The sequence below is a fragment of the Dasypus novemcinctus genome, chromosome 27, assembly GCF_030445035.2.
Source record: "Dasypus novemcinctus isolate mDasNov1 chromosome 27, mDasNov1.1.hap2, whole genome shotgun sequence".
NCBI lineage: Eukaryota > Metazoa > Chordata > Mammalia > Cingulata > Dasypodidae > Dasypus > Dasypus novemcinctus.
The window spans coordinates 38518990-38540799 of NC_080699.1; the positions used below are offsets into that span (position 1 = coordinate 38518990).

General features: G+C 43.4%; 1 protein-coding gene across 3 annotated transcripts in view; it reads right to left on the reverse strand.

Moving 5' to 3' along the window:
* ETS1 (ETS proto-oncogene 1, transcription factor) overlaps nucleotides 1-21810 on the reverse strand; it is a 128992-nt gene that overhangs the window by 97460 nt on the left and 9722 nt on the right. For all 3 annotated transcript variants that reach the window (XM_004453812.5, XM_058289373.2, XM_071212419.1), the window contains exons 2-3: nucleotides 16750-16832; nucleotides 1973-2117 (exon numbers count right to left, since the gene is read on the reverse strand). In XM_004453812.5, coding sequence (XP_004453869.1) covers nucleotides 1973-2117; nucleotides 16750-16818 — 214 coding nt within the window. In that variant the 5' untranslated portion in view covers nucleotides 16819-16832. The remainder of the gene's footprint in view (nucleotides 1-1972; nucleotides 2118-16749; nucleotides 16833-21810) is intronic.

A 21810-nucleotide genomic window follows, 5' to 3' on the forward strand; every position in this document is an offset into this window, starting at 1 on the left:
CTGTGGAAAGACAATTATATTGTACTATAATAAATCCTTGCAGTTTAAAGCAGTTTCATCCTGAGAGGTTCTTCTCATGCTGCATGCACACCCTCTTACTGACCCTGATAGGAAAACGTTTTTACCTTGGAGAATCTTGACAAGGAGGAGAAAGGAAAATCAGCTCCACTTGGGAGATTATGTACTTCTCAACTGCAACAGAGGAGGACAATGCTCTGAAGAAGAGATATCCTGATCTTGAGGCTACAGTTGAGTGTGGAGATGCCCTCAGCTATTATTAAGTTGTAACTTGTAGCAAAAATAAACACCATCCAGAGTTGAAAGTGTTAAGGTAAGGCAGCTTTGATTTCTGTTGCATTGGAAGGTACAACACTTAACTCCTGTGGCATTAACAGGATTCAGGAATTATACAAATGTAGACACTACCATTTTGACCTTTAGTTTGGGTAAATAAAATTGCTTTTGTTTAGAATTTAAAAGGATCAGTAATTTAATGTCTCTAAATTGCAAGTCCTTAAGTCTCATCTGTAAACAGGTGGAAAATCTTCCCAGCCTCCTTGGGAAATGGGTAGATAGTTAAGACATCTGAATACACCAAGCAGAAAGTGTCTTACCCAAATGTCACAGCATAAGTGTTGCAATGTCTGCCATTCAGGGTGCTGCCCCCCAAATACTTCAGTGTCAATGACTATTGGGTCAAGAGACTATGAGACACAGAAATTGATTTTATTCTGCCCTGGAGAGGAACTAAACAACTAGAAAGCCACCTCCTGCCTCCATCCCCCACAAATGCTACAGCATCTTTGCTCAGTGTCTCTCTTTTCAGTTCTGGTAAAAGGTAAAGCATGGACAACAAAAGACACATTTATGTTATTTCTCCACTGTTATAAAAATGGTGTGCCATAGAGTTGCTTGGGAACACTGAACAACCAAGGTGCAGTGAAGTTAGTTTCCAGTGGTTCCAACCCCCTCCCCCATTACTGCCTCAGAATTACGTATTTACAACAGGGAAGGGTAACAAAAAAAATTTCCTATGTGAAGAATTCATCCTGGAAGAAAAAGAAGATTTGGACGGGCTCTTTTTGTTAATTGGATACATCATCACATGTTCCCATGAAAAAAACTGAAGTTCTAGTAAATTAATGAATTAATTAAAAGAATTAGTCATTTCAGAAACTCCAAATTCAAGTTGTACATTTTCTATTTTTTTAAAAAAGCTAACAGGTAAACAATAACTAGTGGTATCCATGAGAAACACAGAGACTCCTGCAAAGAGAATGTGGGTAAGATTTTAAACTTCTCAGCTCCTTGGGAGAGGAGATCCACTAACGCACAGTTCTCTGGAAGTTCAACTCCTGTTCACCAGAGGGCAGCACCATAAACAGCAAATAAATGAGAGGGAGCAGATGTGAAGGGAGGCTGAAAGAATGAGAGAATGCAAGGAGGTTCTATAACAGAGGAGTTGGAAGGAGAGGGAATGAGGGAAAAACAAGCCAGATAGAGCTGGGCCCGGGCAGAGAGGGAGAGAATAATGGAAAAGGAAGGTAAACCAAAGATATCATATTTTGTGAGAAGTGTCAATAATTTGCAGTTTCTTTAATGTTTACCTAGTACATGCTTTATGAATACAAAATTTCTAGGCCCTTTGTCAACAGTCAGGCTGAAATTGATAAGTATCAGGAAACGTAGAGCAGGCAGAACTAGTCACAAAATGGATATCTATCCCACTAGGACTAAAGCCACCCCTCTTGGGCCCATTCCTGAAGTTCAGTCTTTTTGTTGTTGGAGAATAAAGCAACCCCAAATTATTGAGAAGGCCTTGGACTTTCCATTAGAGAACAGGAGTGTCCCTACCCATAGCAGTCATGGCAGCTATGACTTTGGCTTGGGTATTTCAGAGAATGTAGCCATTGAATGATTCCCATTGTCCTTCAACTTTATCCTTGTTCCCAGCCTTTGCTGGTGATCCTACCTGAGCCACAGTGTTCAAGACCAGTAGGGACTTCCTGCGTGGCCATCTCTTCCCAGAGCGGGTAGCAAGCCTTTTGTTGGTGATAATTGGACTGGAGACCACAGGCCATTCGAGGATCCTCATAGGTGTTGATAAGCCCCTGCCTCTGCGACCAGAAAAAAAAAGAGAGAGAGAGAGAGAAAGAAATTAAAAGGAAAATCTCCATAGTTGAACCCTAATGGGATATTACTTCTTATCAACCAAACACATATAAACAGAAATCATGCATACACGCCTACAGAACAGAACCAACAGTTGATTCTCCTCTTCACCCCCACAAAAGGGGGAAAGGAGAACAATTTCTGACTTAGACTATACCGACATTTAGCCTCATCCATTTCTTCAAGTATTTGAAAAATATCCTTTCTAACCATCAAATAAAGACCCATGGTTAACAACAGGGAAATACGATGAATTTATACAATCTTGGCTTTTTTATGTTATTCTACTCTATGTCAGGAAAGGGTATTCTTGCAAGACTTATTCCAATATCATACAAGTAATAGGGGAGAAATACCAAAGGAAAAACAACAACAACAAAAATGGCCCATAATAAACAATAAAATTCACTTCATTAATCTACGTGCTTAGCTTTTATTATCTCTGGTAACAAAGTTTTTTTTTAACAAAAGACAGGAATTTTCTGTTTCTCCTACCTCTCCTTCTGTTTCTCCACCCTCTCATTGATACTGTGAAATCCATAAAATGTACCATCTACCCAGGCCTCTATAAGGAAGACAAAGGTGCTCTATGGGAAGCCATGGTTTATAGAGTTCAAGAATCTCTCCTTCATATTTTTTAATGTAATATTTTTACAAAATCAATAAAAAATTAAAAATAAAAAAAAAAAAGAATCTCTCCTTTGGAACCATGTCTACACAGATTCAAGTCCTGGCTCCACCACTTACAACCTGGGGACCTGGGACGGCTCCTTGCCCTAAGCCTCACTTTATTCAATTTTAAGATGGGGATAGTATGTAAGAAAATTATATATAAAAAATAAAATATGAAATACATGTGATAAAATTATTTATTGTAATGAAATGCATGTCATAAAGAGTATATGTAAAACCGGGCCCTCAGTATAAGGCAGGTATTATTTTAATATAGGAAACCCTTTAACATTCCTGGATTAAAAATTAAGGCATAAAAGAAGAAACAGAATGTTCTTAAAGATAGATGCCTCAGCTTTCTTTCATTTTTTTCCCCTGTTTTAGTCTCACTCTCTTCTCTTGTGACCCCTCCACCTCCATATAAATGCCAATTAAGAAAACATAACTCTGCTTGAATTTGGTGTGATTAAACGCACTGATGTTAAGGTGCTAATAAATGTAATTGTTAAGACATTATTCTTACCACTAAGGAGCAGCTTGCTAGAGCCCAGTCAGATCCCCTGATCTGACAACCCCTGACGCCCTCTCTAGCTCTGAGCTGAAATACAAGAACTCAGTGCTATTATGTGAGATTCAATCACTCACTATCGACTCCCCTGCCCTTTTGCAATTGTCCATTCACCTAAACTCAGTAAAGATAACAGAAGAGAGTATATTGGCACAATAATGACAATGAACCCCAAATGTAGATGTTTTCATTTCCTATCTGCTAAAACAAAGACCATACAATGTGTTGGCTTAAACAATGAGAATTTATTGGCTTGTGACTTCAGAGGCTAAAAACTTGCTTCCTCCAAGGATTGTTATCGTCTGGCTGGCTGGAATCTTGGGGTTCCTTTTCCATCACATGGCAATGCACATGGTGGCATCTTCTTTCTCTTCCAGGTTCTGTTGACTTTTAGCTTCTGGCTGCTTCCCATGCCTCCTCTCTCTGGAGCTTTCTCTATAAGGCCTCCAGGAATAGGATCAAGACCCCTCCTGATTCAGCTGGGCCACACCTTAACTGGAGTAACCTCACCAAAAGATCCTACTTACAATGGGTTCACACCCACGGAATGAATTAAGATTAAACACATGCTTTCCTGCAGTACATAACTTCAAGTCACCATGGTAGACAAAAGCTTTGTATCCATGGTGAAACCTCATTAATTTGGACCATACTTTGCATTGTATTTGTAGAATCATTCAGACTGAGGCTGGATGAAGTTTACTTTGTGACTGACTGTTCACCCTCCAACTAGGCTAAAGGTACTGAGACTGTAATAGCACCCTTGGGAATAAATGGAACCACCTTGAGTTGTTCTGTATCAAAGACTAATATCCTTGACTTTCTGCTACCAACAGGTTGTGGTGGGAGCTAAGAGAATCTAACCAGAGCAATGGCAGATTTGCCAGCAGTTTGCATTTGGGGTCAAGAGATTTAGGAAATCATCAGCAAAAGTACTTTATTGAATTTCAGTCAGAAAATGTTTTCTTAGTCCTGGCTTCAAACCATTTTGCTGACATTTTATTTTAATACCATAAGCTCCTGAAGCAACTACATTAAATATTTCCTTTGAATCCCCAACACTAAATAAGTCTTCAGCAATACTTTGAAACTGAAACAATTTGAAACACATTTCCTAGACTCATAAATCTAACTGTGTGCTTGCCATAAATAGATATTCCCTCAGAGCCTTTCTCTAAATTCAGTGTAAAGTATCAGAGTTACAGGAATCAGGTCTCCAGCGAGGAGATTTTGATCCTACATGGTTTAAAGGAGAACTCTAAGTTACTGCCCCATCTTCTTCTGAAAGAATGTGTGATGGGTTTGTCTAAAGCAGAACCTGGGTAAAATGGCAGTAAAAGAGAAAGTAAGTTTGTTACAGACCCTGCTAGAGTAGTGGGAATCTAAGAAGTAGTTTAATTCAGATTTAGAAGTTCAGGATTTCTCTGCTAAGCAAAGGCTACCACAGACAAGAGGCAATCTAAAAAGGGGCATTGAAGGAAACTTATCTGAATGCAACGCACAGGTAAGAAAAGGAAGGCAGAACCATTGGGTCTGAGGTGACACAGGTCCAGAGCTGGGCGATGACAATATGGCTAAATTGTGGGCCAACTCGGAGACTTTGAGGGACAGCCATGCACAGCAGCAGCCTAATTTTATAGAGTTGCCTTTTTTTCATGAAGTCTCTCCTGCCCCCCAAAACCAGGTTTTTTTGTCAAAAGGGGTAGCTTATTTTTCATTTAAAAAATGGCACGTTCTGTGCATTTTAAGACATATTTCCTCTTTACTGTCCTCAGTGGAGACAGAGGAACCTATTTTTAAGAATGAGAAGGCAATAATGATCCAAACCTACCAAAAACCACAAGCATCTTTGCCAGTCGATACTGCCAAGAGGCCTGTCATGACTCCCCTATTTAAACACCTGCCCACTTATTAGACATTTCATGAACTGACTTAATAACTACTTCATAGAGTGTGAAAATGGCATTTTTACTCAAGAGAACCACATCGCCAGTTCCAATTCATTATGAAACTTGTCTCAGTTGAGAAGAGAGAGAAGCAGGTTCGTAAGCAGATCAAAAATCTGACCCACCCGACTCCCACCTCATTGCTCTAAAAGGGCTCCACCCAAAACAAGCCCCAGGCCATTATCTCTTCTCAGCACCTTCCATTTCTGCCTACAACCAGAGAGGAGTCCATGAAAGGCCATCAAAGCTCCCAACCCCTGTCAAAAGTTTTAAGGACACCCTCTCACCATGTTGTGCCCTCATTCACCGCACACGTGATTGTTGAAAGGAATGAACGAGCATTGAACACCTGCTCTGCGCCAGGCATTGTGCAAAGTGTTGTACACAGACCTCATCTAATCCCCACCACAGTTTTGTAAATTTTGTATTTTTAATCTCCACTTGTCATAAAAGCAAACCGAGGCTTTAAATTTCCAAAGTAACACAGCTAATATGACCATGGAGACAGATTTTTAACCTGGTCTATTTGATGTTGGACTGCATTTTCTCCCCATTGTGCAACATGATGCTTTCGTGGCTCAGTACAGATTGTTCAAGAACAGGAGCCACTGTTCCAAGATAGGAGCTCAGAAAAGTATGGCAATGTACCTTCATGGAAGCAGTATGTGTCTTGCACTGACTCTATGCCCAATGTGACAGTTTGACTTTGGTGACTTCCAAAAATAGAGTATGTTTTGAACTAATCCATTTCTGTGGGTATGAAACCCTTTTGATTGGACTACATCAGTGAAGTGTGACTCTTGCTAGGTCTTATATAAGAGGAGACACAGAGAAAGACACACAGGAAAAGGGAGATCTGAGAGAGGAGTCTAGGATCGTTAGCAGCCAAATCTTAAGCATGAAGTCTCCTAGAGGCTGGGCCCATGAAGCAGCCCAAGGCTGAAGGGATGAGCCATAGGCCCAATAGTCCACAGCTGAACTCGGGAAGAAAGTGGAGCAGCTGAGAATGAGAGAGGAGGCCCAGAAAGAGACAAGCTCTGTGCCTGGTTTCCCACCACTGAGCTCCAGGAGATGATAGATTCTGGAACCTCGGTGGAGATCAGTGGTCGTTTTGCTTTGCCACATGGCAGGATCCCAGGATCACCAGTAGCTGACTTTGGTGAGAAAAACATCTCTGCTGATGCCTTGATTTGGACATATCATAGCCTTGGACATGTCCAAGGCTTTTACCCTAAATAAAATTCCCATTATAAAAGCCATTCCATTTCTGGTACTTGCATCAGCAGCCCATTGGCAAACTAAGACACCCAGTCTTGATGTTAGATGCTAAGACATGAAACTGCCCTTCCAGCATACAGACAAGTAAATGGGGAATTACAGCGAGGAGAGGTGACAGGGTTAAGTAGTGGCGTTCAAGGGAAAGGGGGTCACTATCAGAGAAGGTTTCCTGGAGGAGGCGCCCGAAGATAGTAACTGAAAGTTTGAATAAGAGTCTAGAAAATCTGGTGAAGACTAGCACAAACAAGGGCTTGCATGTGGAAAAAAGAAGGTGACTCACCCAAAGGCAAAAAAAGAACATATGCAACTATGTAAAGATGAAATAAGAAAGATTCTGAGAGATGTGATAGATAAAGTCTGTGTTGTTTAGTGGTGAAAAACCTGAGAGAAAGACTTGCTCTAGGCAATGACAAAGCTTTTTAAGGGAAAGTAGGTTGTAGGACCTAAAGCTGGAGGGACAGGATAAGATCCCGAAGAGACCCATGGATATCTGAAAGAGAAATATGACGTCAGGAGAAAGCCACTGGAGGCTTTATAAGAGGGATGTGAAATGGTGAAGCACCATGTTGTGGAAAGACTCACTTGCTTCATACTGCTAGGTGAGATGGACTAGGCTTGGGCAAAGAGGGTGCAGTGCTATATCCTAGAGCCATATTGGCACTTGAGGCAAAAGGAAAAATCAGTAATACTGTATCTGACTTTATTTAAAATTGTAATATATTTCATAATAACTTTTAAAAGTTTCGATGTTTTAAAATATTGCATTAAAATATATAGGTAGGGAAGCGGACTTGGCCCAGTGGATAGGGCATCCGTCTACCACATGGGAGGTCTGCAGTTCAAACCCAGGCCTCCTTGACCCATGTGGAGCTGGCCCATGGGCAGTGCTGATGCGCACAAGGATTGCCGTGCCACATGGGGTGTCCCCGCATAGGGGAGCCCCGCATGCAAGGAGCGTGCCCCGTAAGGAGAGCTGCCCAGCATGAAAGAAAGTCCAGCCTGCCCAGGAATGGTGACACACACATGGAGAGTTGACACAACAAAAAGAAACACAGATTCCCATGCCGCTGACAACAACAGAAGTGGACAAAGAAGAACATGCAGCAAATAGACACAGAGAAACAGACAACTGGGGCGGGGAGGGGAAGGGGAGAGAAAAAAAATGTATATATAGGTAGAGAAGTGGATGTGGCTCAAGCAATTGAGCTCCTGCCTACCACACAGGAGGTCCCAGTTTCAGTTCCCAGTGCCTCCTAAAAAAATGAGCAAGACAGCAAGCTGACACAACGGGCAGGCGCGGTGAGCTGATACAACAAGGCGATGCAACAAGAGACACGAGGAAAACATAATGAGAGATGCAACAAAGCAGGGAGCAGAGGTGGCTCAAGCAATTAGGTCAGAGGTGACAGTTTCGGTTCCCAGTGCCTCCTAAAAAGAACACCAGCTCACAACAGACACAGCAAATACAAACAATGAGGGGGTGGGTAGAAATAAATAAAATAAATCTTTAAAAATACATATATATATATGTGTGTGTGTAGGTAGCTTGATTACTGAGTTTTTTAGCACCCTCTTAAGTTTTGCCTCCGATGTGAGTGCCTTACTCACCATGTGCTAGTTCCAGCCCAGTTATGAAAAAAGAGCTGGATCCAGGTTTCAGGAGTAAAGGTGAAGAGGAAACACGAAATATAAGACATGCATGGCAGAGCACAGGCGGAGATGAAGGAAAGGGGGAAAAAAATCCAAGATGACCCTTTGTCTTCTTGCTTTTATCACAGTGAACATGGTGAGTTTCGGTGACTTTTGTAAGGTCGGCAGACAATTTCACCTTGGGTCATGTTTCAGTGGAATGATGGTGGAGCAGCTTGGTGAGCAACCCTCTGCCTTTGCCTCCCACCCATCCTCCCAAATCTCAAAGTCATTGCTTTTGCTCCTTGTCTTCCTTCTCTCTGGTCCTCAAAGCTCTCCAACTGGAAAAAGAGGGAATACTTTAACAAGACTAAAGCACAGATATATGTGAATGTGTATGTGAGCTATCCTTCAAGTTCATGTCTGTCTTTAGCCAAAAGAGTCTTACACATCCAGGTTTAGGCTTATAGACTCCCTGCATATGAGTTCTTGTTATGTGTACTTGGTGCATGAACTCTGTGGAAGCAAATCTGATGTTTCTTTGGTTGACTTCATCTAGGGTGTAGCCTTAAGCATATAAGATAAAATACATGATTCTAGAGGCTGCTGCTATTTTAGAACTTTTTCAACCTAGAGGCAAAGTTGAGTCAACCCTTCATGGGTGGGCACTGTGGCCTGCCACCTGCAGGGGTAACTTTGCATTATGCTCATGTACTCTAGCAGAAAGAGATCTACCTGGAAACCAGGAAACCTGCGTGCAAGTCCTGCTATGCTGAAAACGAGCTGTGTAACTTCCGGCCTGTCACCTAACCTCTCCGAGCTTTTGCTCCCTCAGGAGGTTGGCCTTGGTGAGCTCCACCTTTCTTTATAACTCTAATTCTCCTTTATGATCATCCATCCACATTCTCTCTCCTGGCCTTGTCACTGATAGCATTCATCTCATAAATAAACTTTACCAGGCTGCAGAAGCCTAAAGCTCCAAAAGTCGCCTGTCATCACTAGGATTCATGATACACTGTGCCATGTCCCCTCAAAATTTACCAAAGCCTTGTCTATGAATTGGGTGTCTTCGTTCTTCCTAAAACCAAGCTCAAGCACTGTGTTGCCACCATGTTTCCCACTTCTCGGTGGAGAAAAGCTAAGTCCAGGAAGTCCCTTGCTACTAAACAGTTCTGGGGCCTCTCCCACAGAAGGTTCAATAAAAGCACGTACACTAACTATTTCATGTCTTGGCTTCGAACCTTTCGCCGCATTGCATGAAGTTGCCCTCTTGCCCTCCACAGACCTGTGACTTTGAGATGTGAAGATGCAAAGCCTGGGCCGGCTCCTCCTCAGGGGGATGCTCTTCATGGAGAAGCTGTTTTGGCAAAGCTGAGGGAGGAGTTTGGGTCAGGCTTTAGCTGGGCTAGGAGGGTAGGGGTGGAGGCCTTGGGTGTGTCTGCGTCTGGAGGTGGTTGGACCTGCTCCCTGAGGGGTAGAAGGTTCTCCTCAGCTCTCCCAAGTCCTCCTGTTGAGGAGAGAGTTCCAAGGCAGAGCGGCCACCAGGAGGGGCAGGGACAAGAGGAAACTCTCAAAGGGCATCTAATTTTAGACCCAAGATCAGGAAATTCTTTCTAAAACAATAAGAGTGATGAACTTGGGCCTCCAGGAAGGGGCAGCCCTGGCCCACTGCGGGTTTGGAAGAGAGAGAAAGAGTCTAAGCCCAGGAAGAGTGGCGTAGAGGAGGGGATAGCTCATTCCACTCTTCGTAAGAGGCCGTGCTCGGCCCTTCTGGGGATCACAAGGCAGCCTACCCCTGGCCTGGGACAGCACGATTGTTGGTGTGGTGGAGCAACTACCACCACAGCTCCTCTCTTCAGCATCAGCACGATCCCCCACCTGCCCAATCCCCCTCCCAACCCACACACAGCTCACTTTCAGCTGAATCCAGGCTTGGAACATGGCGGGGCCTTGAACCAGACCCTCTCGCACTCACCTACCTCAGGTGAGAAGCACATGATGTGTCGGCTTCCAACTCTTCCTTAGCAGGAAGACTCCAGACTGCCCGCACAGTGAGCCATGACTCCAGGCAGCCCACCAGAGAGGGCAGAGGGGCGGGGGCGGCTGGCTAAGAGCAAGGCTGTGGGATCTCCCCCTGGGCTGAAGGACCCAATGGTAATTCCACTTTGCTCATTGCTTTACAAAAGGGAGACTTCCTGAATCAGGAGGGCCAGTTCACCTAACTAAGGCTCATGGATACATGCATAAAAACTTGCTTTTAGTTCTTAGATAGCCACAGAGATCTTTAAAAAACTTGGAGATGAGTTCTGCATGAGACCCCTACCCAGCTCTGTAAACTGGGACCCTAATTTCCTGATAAAATGAGATGGTCTCTAAGTCGTGGTCTGGCTCTTTGGGCTGATTTAACTCAGTATCTTAGAAGATCCCCCCCTTACTAAGAACCTGTGAAAATAATATGTGTCTATTTCTTTTTTCTTCAATCTCTGTTACTTACTACCAAAAAAGACTTATGCCTGTGAATAATTTCCCTGAGCATTCTGTTCCCGCAGTCTCTCCATCGCAAGCAAGGAGAAAAAATAAAATAAAAATCTCCTTTTCATTTAGATCCTACATTCTTTTTGGGGATCTCCACTTCTCTAATCCCGAAGAGCTGACCCATTTTTCTCCAGGACTCCCAAAGAGAAGCGATCATAGAAAGAAACTCAAGTCCTCCACCAGAATGGGAGAGGAGCAGAATGACTCATCTGTGAACATTTCCAAAGGCTTGACTGCTGAGGCCTGCTGGGGGCTGGGAGAGTGTGGAGATGAAGAGTGTGCGAACAGCAGGGCCATGGGCAAGAAAAGAATTGCTTCCCAAGGAGGCCCAATTAAACTGCAATTACTCAAGATAAGGGAACCAGGTCTGTTTACACAATGGGGCTGTAAACCACCAGCCGATTACAAGAGAACTTTGATCTGGTGGCAAGGGAGTTGTTTCTAGGGCAGGCTGGTGATGAAGCAAGGAGGTTTCTCAATAAGCATGTCTCCATCTTTGTGCGGTAGCCCCAACTTGTTCGGGCAATGCCTTGTATGGATAATAAGTGGAAATCATCTTTCCCCCTGCCCCCACGTATTCAACTAACACAACCAAAATGTCTGCAGAAAAAAGGAGAGGAGGCAGAGAGCAGAAGGAAAAAGGAAGTAACTGAAGTCCTTCTTGCTGGCAGGCATTTGGTGAGCATGTTCTCATCTAACCATCACAGCAACCTTGCATGGTAAGTTATTCTCTATCTGTTTTACAGATGAGGAAACTGAGGTTCAAAGAGTTGAAGCAATTTGCCCAAGGAGACAAGGCTGAGGGGGAGCAGGCCAGAATTTAGCTCAGGACTTGCAGACTCCAAAGGCTAAATGTTTTGTAGGAGAAGAGGCCTTGATGCTTCTTCTATGGCTGTCTGCTCAGGGCTGAAGGTAAAGTCCAATGTCTGGTTTAAAAGAAAAAGGAGTAGGGTCAGTCCTTCTTCCTCACCAATGTCAGAGATGAGAAAAAGTGACGTGCTATGTCCCTCTGAAAATTACATGTCATGGAAGAGAGAAAGAGAAAGAGGAAGGAAGGAAGGAAGGGAGGGAGGGAGGGAGGGAGGGAGAGAGGGAGGGAGGGAAGGTTGGTTATGTGCAAAAGTAGATTTGTCTAGGTCATGAAGAGATTGGCGAGATCTGCAGTCTGCCTCCAAAGGCCTTGGGGTCAGGGAGCTGCAGCCGAGAGCAGTATTTGGAGCTCATTCATGCAGTGCACGCAGCCTGGCCACCTGGCCCAGCCAAACCTCCTTTGCCAGCACCACGCAAGAGATTCCTTAGGCTCAGTGGGCCCACAGCCACCCTGGCCCATGACTCGGAAGGATGGAGACCCATGCCTGGAACCAGCCCAGGGCAGAGAGACTCCTGGCTGCCCCTTCCCAGGCATTTCTTCATTGCCTTCTTTCTTTGGGGATCAAATGCCTGGAATAACCCTGGTTTCACCTCATTTTATTCTGTTCAACAAAAGCGATTGAATGTCTAATCAACGTGACCCCATGTACACTGCTTTGAAAGCTTTCATGTAATAAATTCACCTATCAAACAATGGCCTTTGTTGCACAATGTTTCTGCACCCTGTTTTCATTTAAAAAATAGTGCCACCTTCTTTATTAGAGAAGTGTGTTTTATCCAGAGAGAGGGGTGCAGTGGCCAATCTGCAATGCCTTTACCCCATGCTCCGCCTACAAAGGATATCCCCCAAGCCGTGTCCTAAGTCTTTTCCTAAGAAAGTCTGGCTCTTGGGAAAACTGGTCCATCCTCCTGGGCACTGGTACCTACCATGGGGTCTAGCATTCTGGGGGTAACACCGTACCCCCAGAACCCCATAGCTGTGAGAAGCAAGTAGGCTCTACAGGCCCTCTCCTCTGAGCAGCTCAAGGTGCTTCCTGAGTCCCTGTGGACCTCCCACACACATCCTCCTTGCCCGCATGGTGGCCAAAGGCTGGGATACGTCTGGTCAAAACGCAGAGCAGTCCAGCCTTTCATTCCCGTCCTCAGCAAAACCGACCCCAGCCCTGTCCCTTGTAGTGACATGAAAAGAAGGATGACGCATGGCCGGACGCCATGAGGGACTTGCAGGGCTCAAAGCGGGCTGCTGAGGCTGCATAACAGGAAGGAGGCCTTCCTTCCCCTGGCAGAACGTGGCCCGGACACAGCCATATAAGTACCTGGAAGCCTCACCCCCTCCCACGCAACGGCCAGACAACTTCCAGGAGGGCCGTTTCTCTTGCTCCCTGGCTGTGACATCACCTTATTCATTACAGTCTCCTGAGGGGCTGACCTTACAAGCGGAAAACATATGTCCCGCTTTTGACAAACTGACCCCAAGGCAGATAATGGGAGTTCTGGATTATGTAGTTACTACCTGCGTGGCATCAGTTTCACCACTGGGGCTGACTTTTGTAAGCATGCCTCTAGAACAACAGACAACCCAGTGGTGCTGATGTGGCCTCCAGCTTGCAAATCAGGAACCTGAGACTTAGCCATCTTGAAGGACTACGGAATATTCATGTGTTAGAAGATCGTTTCTAGGTCAGTTAAGCAGCATGCGGAGTAGAGCCCCTTATAACGTGAATATCTTTTCGACCAGACTTCCCTTTCTAAACGAATAACTTAAAAGTAACAAGGATCTGCTTAGACCAATCTGTTCACATAGTACCATCCTGTTCTTCACACTTGACCTTGTGGCTACTCTAGCCCAGGGTTTTTTGACCTTGGCGTTGTTGACACTTGGGGCTGGAACATTCTTTTTTGTGCAGACGGTGTATTGTGGGGTGTTTAGTGCATTCTACCCACTGAGAGGCCAGTACCACTCCCCAAGTAGTGACAACCAAAAATCTCTCCAGGCATTGTCAATTGTCCCCTCCGGGTCGGGGGGAGGGGCAAAAATCACCCCCAGTAGACAGAACCCCTGCTCCGGCGTTTTCCCTTTCACCCTCAAACTTCCCAGGCCTGGGACAGGGTTCCTTTTTCCTGGGTGACTTAATCTAACCCAAGCGGAGCCCAGAGCACCAGGCAGCAGGCCTTGGGTGATCTGATCAAGCACCCTTGATTGACACGGAGACGAGAGGCTCCAGCAGAACGGGCTTCGGCTTTCTTGCCTGGGGAAAGCGAATGAAACTGAGATTGGAATTGCGAGTGTGAGACTTGCTTGCTGGTATCTCTTTGAAGGAGCTATCTAATGCCAATGTCCCAGAGGTTATATACTCTGTGGATAATTTACAGATTCTTTGTTTATTACAGCCCAGTCTAAAGTTGGAGGTTATCTGTGGGCGCTGGTTGATTGAACTTGAGCTTGCACTAGCAAATGTTACTTATTTTAGTTAAATACTTATTTATTTACTTTTGTCCAGGAGAGAGTATGTGGCTAAGTTAGAGAACCAGTCTGCTTCCCCTCTGGGTCTCACGGTTACCTAACTAGTTCCAGTAATGGAGAAACCGAGGCCCAGAGAGAAGTTGTGAGTGAAAGTGCTGGAGTCCTCATTTAGCAGCTCTCTTACCCAACCTTCTGCTTTTACCCCAGCCAGTTTGAAAAGGGTCATGAAAAGGATCTCTCATGTTGATAATGCGTTTTATATATTGCTAGTGGGGAAGGGGGAACATGAGTTCTTTGTTTTGAAACCAGTGGAAGTCATTCACAACATCCAGTGTGTTTAACTGAGGAGAAAAGGGTCTCTTTAGTGATTAGTGCACTTAGAATGATTCGGGTTTTCGTGATTTCATCTCGTATCATTTCCAGATACCCCATTTAGGATAATTTACTATTATTACCTGCAACTTTCATACTTACAGTGAATTTGTTTTTATTTCCATATCTAAAATGAAATAAAGCACACGCAAATTTGTGCTACAATGATATTTTAGACGCGTTATTAATCTTGTTGAATTCAATTACAATAATAGTAGAGAGAATTCATCTAAGCTAGCTTCTAAATCTGTTTTTCCAAGTCAATGACACATTTGCCCTGAAATCAAAGTATCTTTATTTATTTTAACCAATTTCTACAATATCATCGTTAAGGAAAATGTCCTGTAATTTGTGCTGACCTTTGACAAAAACCTCTGTGTGAGAAGCAGGAGGAGCCCTTCCCTGGCAACTTTTCCAACCCCTTAAGTGACCTTGAAGTTCAAGTCCCTTGGCAAGTTCTACAAGCAAACTTGAGTGACTTCTTGGCTGCACTTAATTTTTTTTTTTTTAATTTCTGATGTAAATTACGGTCTAACCTTTTTCCCCCGTCTAATATTTCAGAATAGTGAGTGCCGCCTGTGTGAAAACAGAAGCCATTTTGAAAAGAAGAAAAGTGTGTTGCAGAATAGCCAATTAAGAGAGATGGCTTAATCGTACTTTAAAGGCGCCTTCCCTCTTGAAAATAAAATAGATCTCAAACAATTCAGTTATTTAAATATACAATGACAGTGAGAGTTCATGACTCAATTGAGAGTGGCAGTGTTAAAAATTATAGAGACCCTCAGACAGGACACAGTGAAATCAGGAAAAAAAACAGCTTTTTTTTTTCCCTCAGTGATAGGAAATGATTAAAATATGCAAATTAATAGAGTCAGAAACTGGAATGCAGATTACCAAGAGCCAGGGGCCAGGGTAAGGTAGGGAATGGAGAGTTAATGCTTAATTGGTACAAAGTTTCTATTTGGGGTGATGGAAAAGTTTGGTAATGGATGGTAGTGAGGGCAGCACAACATTGTGAAAACCTAGTTAACAGCACTGAATTATATAATTGAATTAGTTTAAAAGGGAAATTTAAGTTGTATACATGTTACTAGAATAAAATTTAAAAAAAACACCTTAGTACTATACAACACAGTGAACCCTAATGAAAACTATGGACTATAGTTAATAGTAAATTATAGTAATATTCTTTTCATTAGTTGTAGCAAAAGTACTACACTAAGGCAAGGCTTTAATAATAATGGGAGGTATAGAGGAACTCTATATTTTCTGCATGATTTGTCTGTAAATGTATAACGTTTCTAATAGAAAAAAAACCACTGATATTTAAAACAAGAAAAAAAAACCTTGGTTGAATGGTGTCTATTTAGACTGACAGATCTAAATGTGATATATATAAATGTATTAATTATATTGATCTATTAATATATATTGCATATATTCTAATGTTGCTTCTTTAAAGGGATTGTTGAGTTAATAATAAACTTATTTCTAAAGTAAATAAGGGATTGTTGAGTTAATAATAAACTTATTTCTAAAGTAAAATAGTTACTGTTACCTTTATATAACACAAAAATTTAGATTGATAATTAATGACATTTCTGCTCATTTTAAGGTTCATTCAACATTAGAATTGGTCAATGGCAGCATTGTAGGCTCTTTCACACAGTAAATTTATAAGAAATGCATCTAAGCATTTCTACTGATCAGCACACTGCCTTCCCTATGGAGCAAGAAATTTCACTTTATTTTGATCTTATCTTAAAGTTCCCCTTTCTCCTCTTATTTTAGGTTTCATGAAGTTTCCCCTTAAACTTATCATCATGTGTCATTTCCAATTTCCAATTCTGTGATTAAAAAACTTGTATTATTGAGTATGAGGCTGAAAGTAAATTAATTCTTAGTTATAAATAGGTCTAAAGTACTTCAATCTCTAAAAAGTCCGACCCAAACGAACTGAGCAGTGAAGACCACCCATTGCTAACATTTAATCCCATTTGAGCCATATTCTCTGAAACTCAAACATATTAAAACACGTCCTCAGCAAATCCAATCAGTCTCGGATTTTTATTGCTGATGAAACAATAGATAACCCCCCCACCCCGACCTAGCTCTTCCTGAAGATTCGAAGCTGATTCCATCAATGGGGTCCAGGTCTCTGGCTTTCTGCCAAGAGAGGCCAGGAAATGGGGAAAAGAGCAGAGAAGGCGGGGTAGGTGAGGGCAGGGAAGTAGTCCACTCACCACTGCTCCAGGCCGAGCCATCGAGTAAGGGGACACGCTGCTCACTGCCGACTCCACGAAGTAGCTCATCCTGCTTTCAGCACCTGTGTGGAAAAAGCATTGGTTGAGCCCAGGACACACACCACTGAGTAGACTGGAAACCAGAGCGGTGCTTTCTTAGCTCTTAGAACTGGGAGCCTCTTCAGGAATCATCTAGTTCCCCTCTTTGTGATACAGAGATAGGACCTAAAAAACCCAGAAAGGTGATGTGACTGGTCCATGGTCTCCAGAGATGGGGGCTGACTCCAGACAAAGCCCGCACCTCGATGCCCAGTCCTGTGGGGCTCTGTGTGTCCCCTGTTCCTCCAGGGATGAAGCACCGTGAGCACATGTAAAAATTAGAAGACCCCATCTTCAATCCCAAGGGACTTATTGTTCAATAAAGACAAGGATACTGTAAAAGTGCGAGGTAGCATGGTGTGGTAAGTGAACTATGGGCCCCAACAAACACATGTCCTTAATCTTAATCCATGCTCCTGTGGGTGTAAACTTTTGAAGGTACTTTCAGTTGAGGTATGGTCAATTAAGTTAGGGTGGGCCTTAATCCAGATTCCTGGAAAACCAGGAAGTCACAGAAGCCAAAAAAGGAGAGGACATTTGCCTTGTGACAGGAACCCCAAGGATTGTGGCCAACCAGCCAGCATCAGAATGGTCTTGCCAACTCCTTGGTTTTGAACTTCTAGCCTCAAAACTGTGAGACAATAAATTCCTGGTGTTGAAGTCAACCTGTCCTGTGGCATTTGTCATAGCAACTGGGAAACCAAAGCACAGAGATAATAGAGAATATCTGCACACTACAGACAATAAGTAGGAGAAGAGTATGAAAGGCAGAAATCTCAGGTAGGGCATCTGGGCAGGTACGGGGTCCTGGGTGTCCTTTTGACAGCATCCCCATATATCACCCTTTCCCTCTGCCTCCAACCAGAGCTGGCAACAGAGCAGATAGACAGTATCTAGTTGTGGCATAAATGAATTGATAAAGGAATAAACAGAAAGTTGGAAGGAAGAACCGTGCAATAATCTCTACTGAAGAAGCCTGGCAACCAGTACCCCAAGACACAGAGAGAAATCCTACAAATGATGTGGACTGTTGACTATGGGGTGCAGCAATGCCCAGAGATGTACTTACCAGGTGCAATGGATGTGTCATGATGATGGGAGAGAGTGTTGCTGTGGGGGGAGTGGGGGGGTGGGGGTGGTGGGGTTGAATGGGACTTCATATTTTTTGAATGTAATATATTTTTTTAAATGAATAAAAAATTTAAAAAAAAGGAGGGGGGGGCTGGGTGTTCTTCATCTTGAGAGTCGGGTTGTTAAATAACTCTTGTTGAGAGCTATTATTGCCATTGAAAGTCTCAATGACCAGAATGTTTGAGGAATGCTCTGGCTGAGGGGACTTTCCAACTAACTGTCTAGCATCAGGAAAATGGTTTATGTATCAAACATTTCTGTTGATATGAATATTTTCTAAAACATGTTAGCCCATGCACATTCATGAATTCAATCCCATACACTGAATAAAAATGTCTTTCTTGGATGATTTAGAAGATTAAGTTCTAGGGCATATCATTCAGAGGCCAAATTCCTATTGTTAGGAAGTCGCCTTTGAACTTTGACTTAACTGCTTTCCAGTTTGTATTCATCTGTCCTTTTCTTTTATTCTTAACATTTAGAGCAATTGATATATTTCAACAAAATAAAGAGTACTAAAATACATTATACATTCAGTTTGTAGTTTTGTTTCACCATCTCGATAAAGAATGACATCAAATGGGCATCTCTTCTTTCATATGAAATGCTTTTAAATGATATAGTTACACAGGCTCAATGAAATAAATTATATTCATTAAGGGCTACAAATCCTCAGAGCCACAAATATAACATGGTTGAGAGAAGTGAGAGAAAGCTCTTCTGAAGACATAACTCATCCCAGAAATGTGCTGTTTTTAACTAAAGTGTTACCTTTTCATCCAAAATCATATTAATTACAAAAAATAAATTAACTAAAGGATCTGGCTAGCTGGGCTATGTTACTCAAGAATTTGTTTTCTGGTTTTACAGGGAATCAACCTCCACTGCAGCAAAATGGCCGTCAGGAAGAACCATCTAGGGGTAAAGATGGAAAATAGGAAAAGGGCAAGGTATTCCAGTCCAATGATATTGCTAACATCAGCCATCAATTCTGTGTTTGCTTCTAAAAATATTGATCACCTACTCTGTGTTCAACATTGCATGGACACTGAGCATGAAACAAGAAAGGGAACATACATCATGGGTTTGTGTGGACCTGGCCATATATTATGAGGATAGTTCCAGTGAGTTCAGTGGCCCCTTCCCACTGAAGCAGTCCTTAGTTTGGATCCTAAAACTGAGTTTTGAAGTTCTAACAAATCTTCATCAATCCATATACCCCTGCTTCAAAATATTTGATCTATTCACAGATGAGATGTCAAAGTTAACAACGCTGATTGTGTCATACTGAGAATGGCTTAATCATGATCAGATTCCCTAGAGAAAAATCAGCCGTCCCTCCAGGGTCCTGCAAGGCAACCCATACCCACCTTCCAGAAATTTCCAGGCATGGAGAGTGCTGCTTCCATGCAAACCACCCAACCATCTGATTTCCTCCCAGAAGAGCCCCAACAATATCCTGAGTCATCATAGTTTCAATCATTCATTCAATAAGCATGTAGTAGCTTCCCTCTGTTAGGAACTGACATTTAGTCATTTAGCAAATAATGACTCAATGCCTACTGTACCCCAGACACTGTTCTGGGCAATTGAGTCACGCTGGTGAACAAAGATCCCCGAAGGAATTGAAAGGCGGAAAGGGCAGTCTCCATCTGCAGGTGGTGGAGGAGACAGGTGCACATTCACTATAATAGAATGTGATAATGTTTTATAGCAACATGGTAAAAAAGAAGCATTGGGTTCTGCTGGATGCAGAGAAGAGGGGATCATGGAAGACAGCCCAGAGCGAGCTGTGGCCATCTGGCCCCAGGAGCCATGCCTAGACCCCCACAAGCCACCAGCAACCAAAACCCTTTGAATTCCAATTTTATATCCGTATTGGTAAGACAAAGAAGGCCTTCTGGAATGGACAACCCTGTTCTGAGGCTCAAAGCCACCAGGAGTATTGGCCAAGTGGCCAGACAACACCTCGTCAGCATGATGCCTTGCAAATGCCTTCAGTGGGAATCTGCTTTCTCTTTCCAGTTGATAGGGCGAGAGAGGAAACCCCAGGCCCAGCACTCAACCCGCGCTGGCGCTGTATTCTTGCAGTTACATATTGTAGAAATGAAACATCCCATGGGGAAAAGCCCCTTAACAGGGAGGAAACTGAGCAGAGGGAGTTGCCCGGGCTCCTGAGAGCTCTCATCTCAGGAAATAACTCTGGGACAGAAACGGATTGCTGCTTTATTATTTTTTGGAGAAAGAAAAAAAGAACCCACCCTTTTTCCACTTGAAGATGGTGACATGAAACAGCTGCTGGAGATATAAACCCTTTCAGAAGGAGTAAAAAGAATACTTGGATTTTTGTGGGAGTTTTAAAAAATTTTTGGCTTCTTGGCTAAAGAGAATTCCTCTCATATGACAACTGCTTGAACATCAGCTGGGTCTGTTTTTCTTACCCTGGCATTGCACACGTTTATTAACTAAATGCAACACAATTGTGTGATATCGATTTACTCCCGAGCCTAGAAATATCCAAGAGACCTGTCTGAGTGCAGGAATGATTTGAATGCTTGGTAATAGAGGGTCATGGAGAACTGAGTTGACTTTTCTTGATCTGAACCAGCAATACTGGAGCAGCCAATGCTGTGTCAGGTGCAACGTTGGCTCCAGTGTGGAGGATGGCGAGCTCCACACGTGGCCCTTAGGCACCTGGGACGCCCCCCTCTCCAGCCCATCTCTCCCTCTGTACTGTTGAACTCTCCACTCTGGAAACATGGAACTCTTTGCTCTTCTCTCCCTCACCCCACCATTGTTGTTGTTGTTGTTGTGTTTTGTGGGGTTTTTTTGCTGTCTGTGTCATTCACTGTGTGATCTTCTATGTCTGTTTCTTTTCGTCTTCTCCTCTTGTCCTCTCCTCTAGGCTTCACCAGGATTCGATCCTGGGGACCTCTGATGTAGGAGAGAGGTTCCCTGTCCTTGTGCCACCTCAGTTCCTGGTTTCCGTTGCATCCCGCCTTGACTCTCCCCCACGTCTCTCTTTGGTTGCATCACCATCTTGCTGCATCGCTGGCTGCACAGCCCTGGCACACCTTTACCAGGAGGCCCTGGGGATTGAACCGGGGTCCTCCCGTATGTTAGATGGAAGCCCAATCACTTGAGCCACATCCACTTCCCTCATTGCTCTTCTCTTGAGCACATGGGGCTTCTTCCTTCCCTGCCTTCCTCGTGTTCCCACTCCCAGGAACGGCCCCCTCCTCAAGCTCTCAGGCTCATCTCTAAAGCTATCACTGTCAGGAGGCCTTCTGGGCTGGCCGCACCTTCTGTGCTCCCTTCACGTCCCATAAGTTTTTTATCACTCTGCTTATCACAAAGGCTTTAAATTTCTATATCTGTTTGTCTCTCCCACTAAATTGTGAGCTACTTGAAGGGAGGCACTTTACCTTTGTCATCTTTGTACCTCCTGTGCTTAAGATAGACTATTGGGCATAATAAAACTATTTTTTTAAAATCAATGAATGAATGAATGAATGAAAGGGTCTCACAAGACTAAAAATGTAAGGGGTGAATCAGATTTAAATACACCTTGTTTTCACATCAGAGAGACTCTGTAAAGATCTAGTTTTATGACCCGTTTCTACGTGAAAAGTTTCCTTTTATTTATATAGCTATTTTCTGTCACTTACCAAAGAAGTTCACCCACTCCTTATAGACAGCAGCCCGTACTCCCCCCACCACATGGATTTGTTTACATTCTACCCCACCCCTACCCCGTTAGACGTGAAACTCTACTGGGCAGGGATTCGATCTATTTTCTTCCCTGCTATCTTCCTAGATTGCAGACCAGTG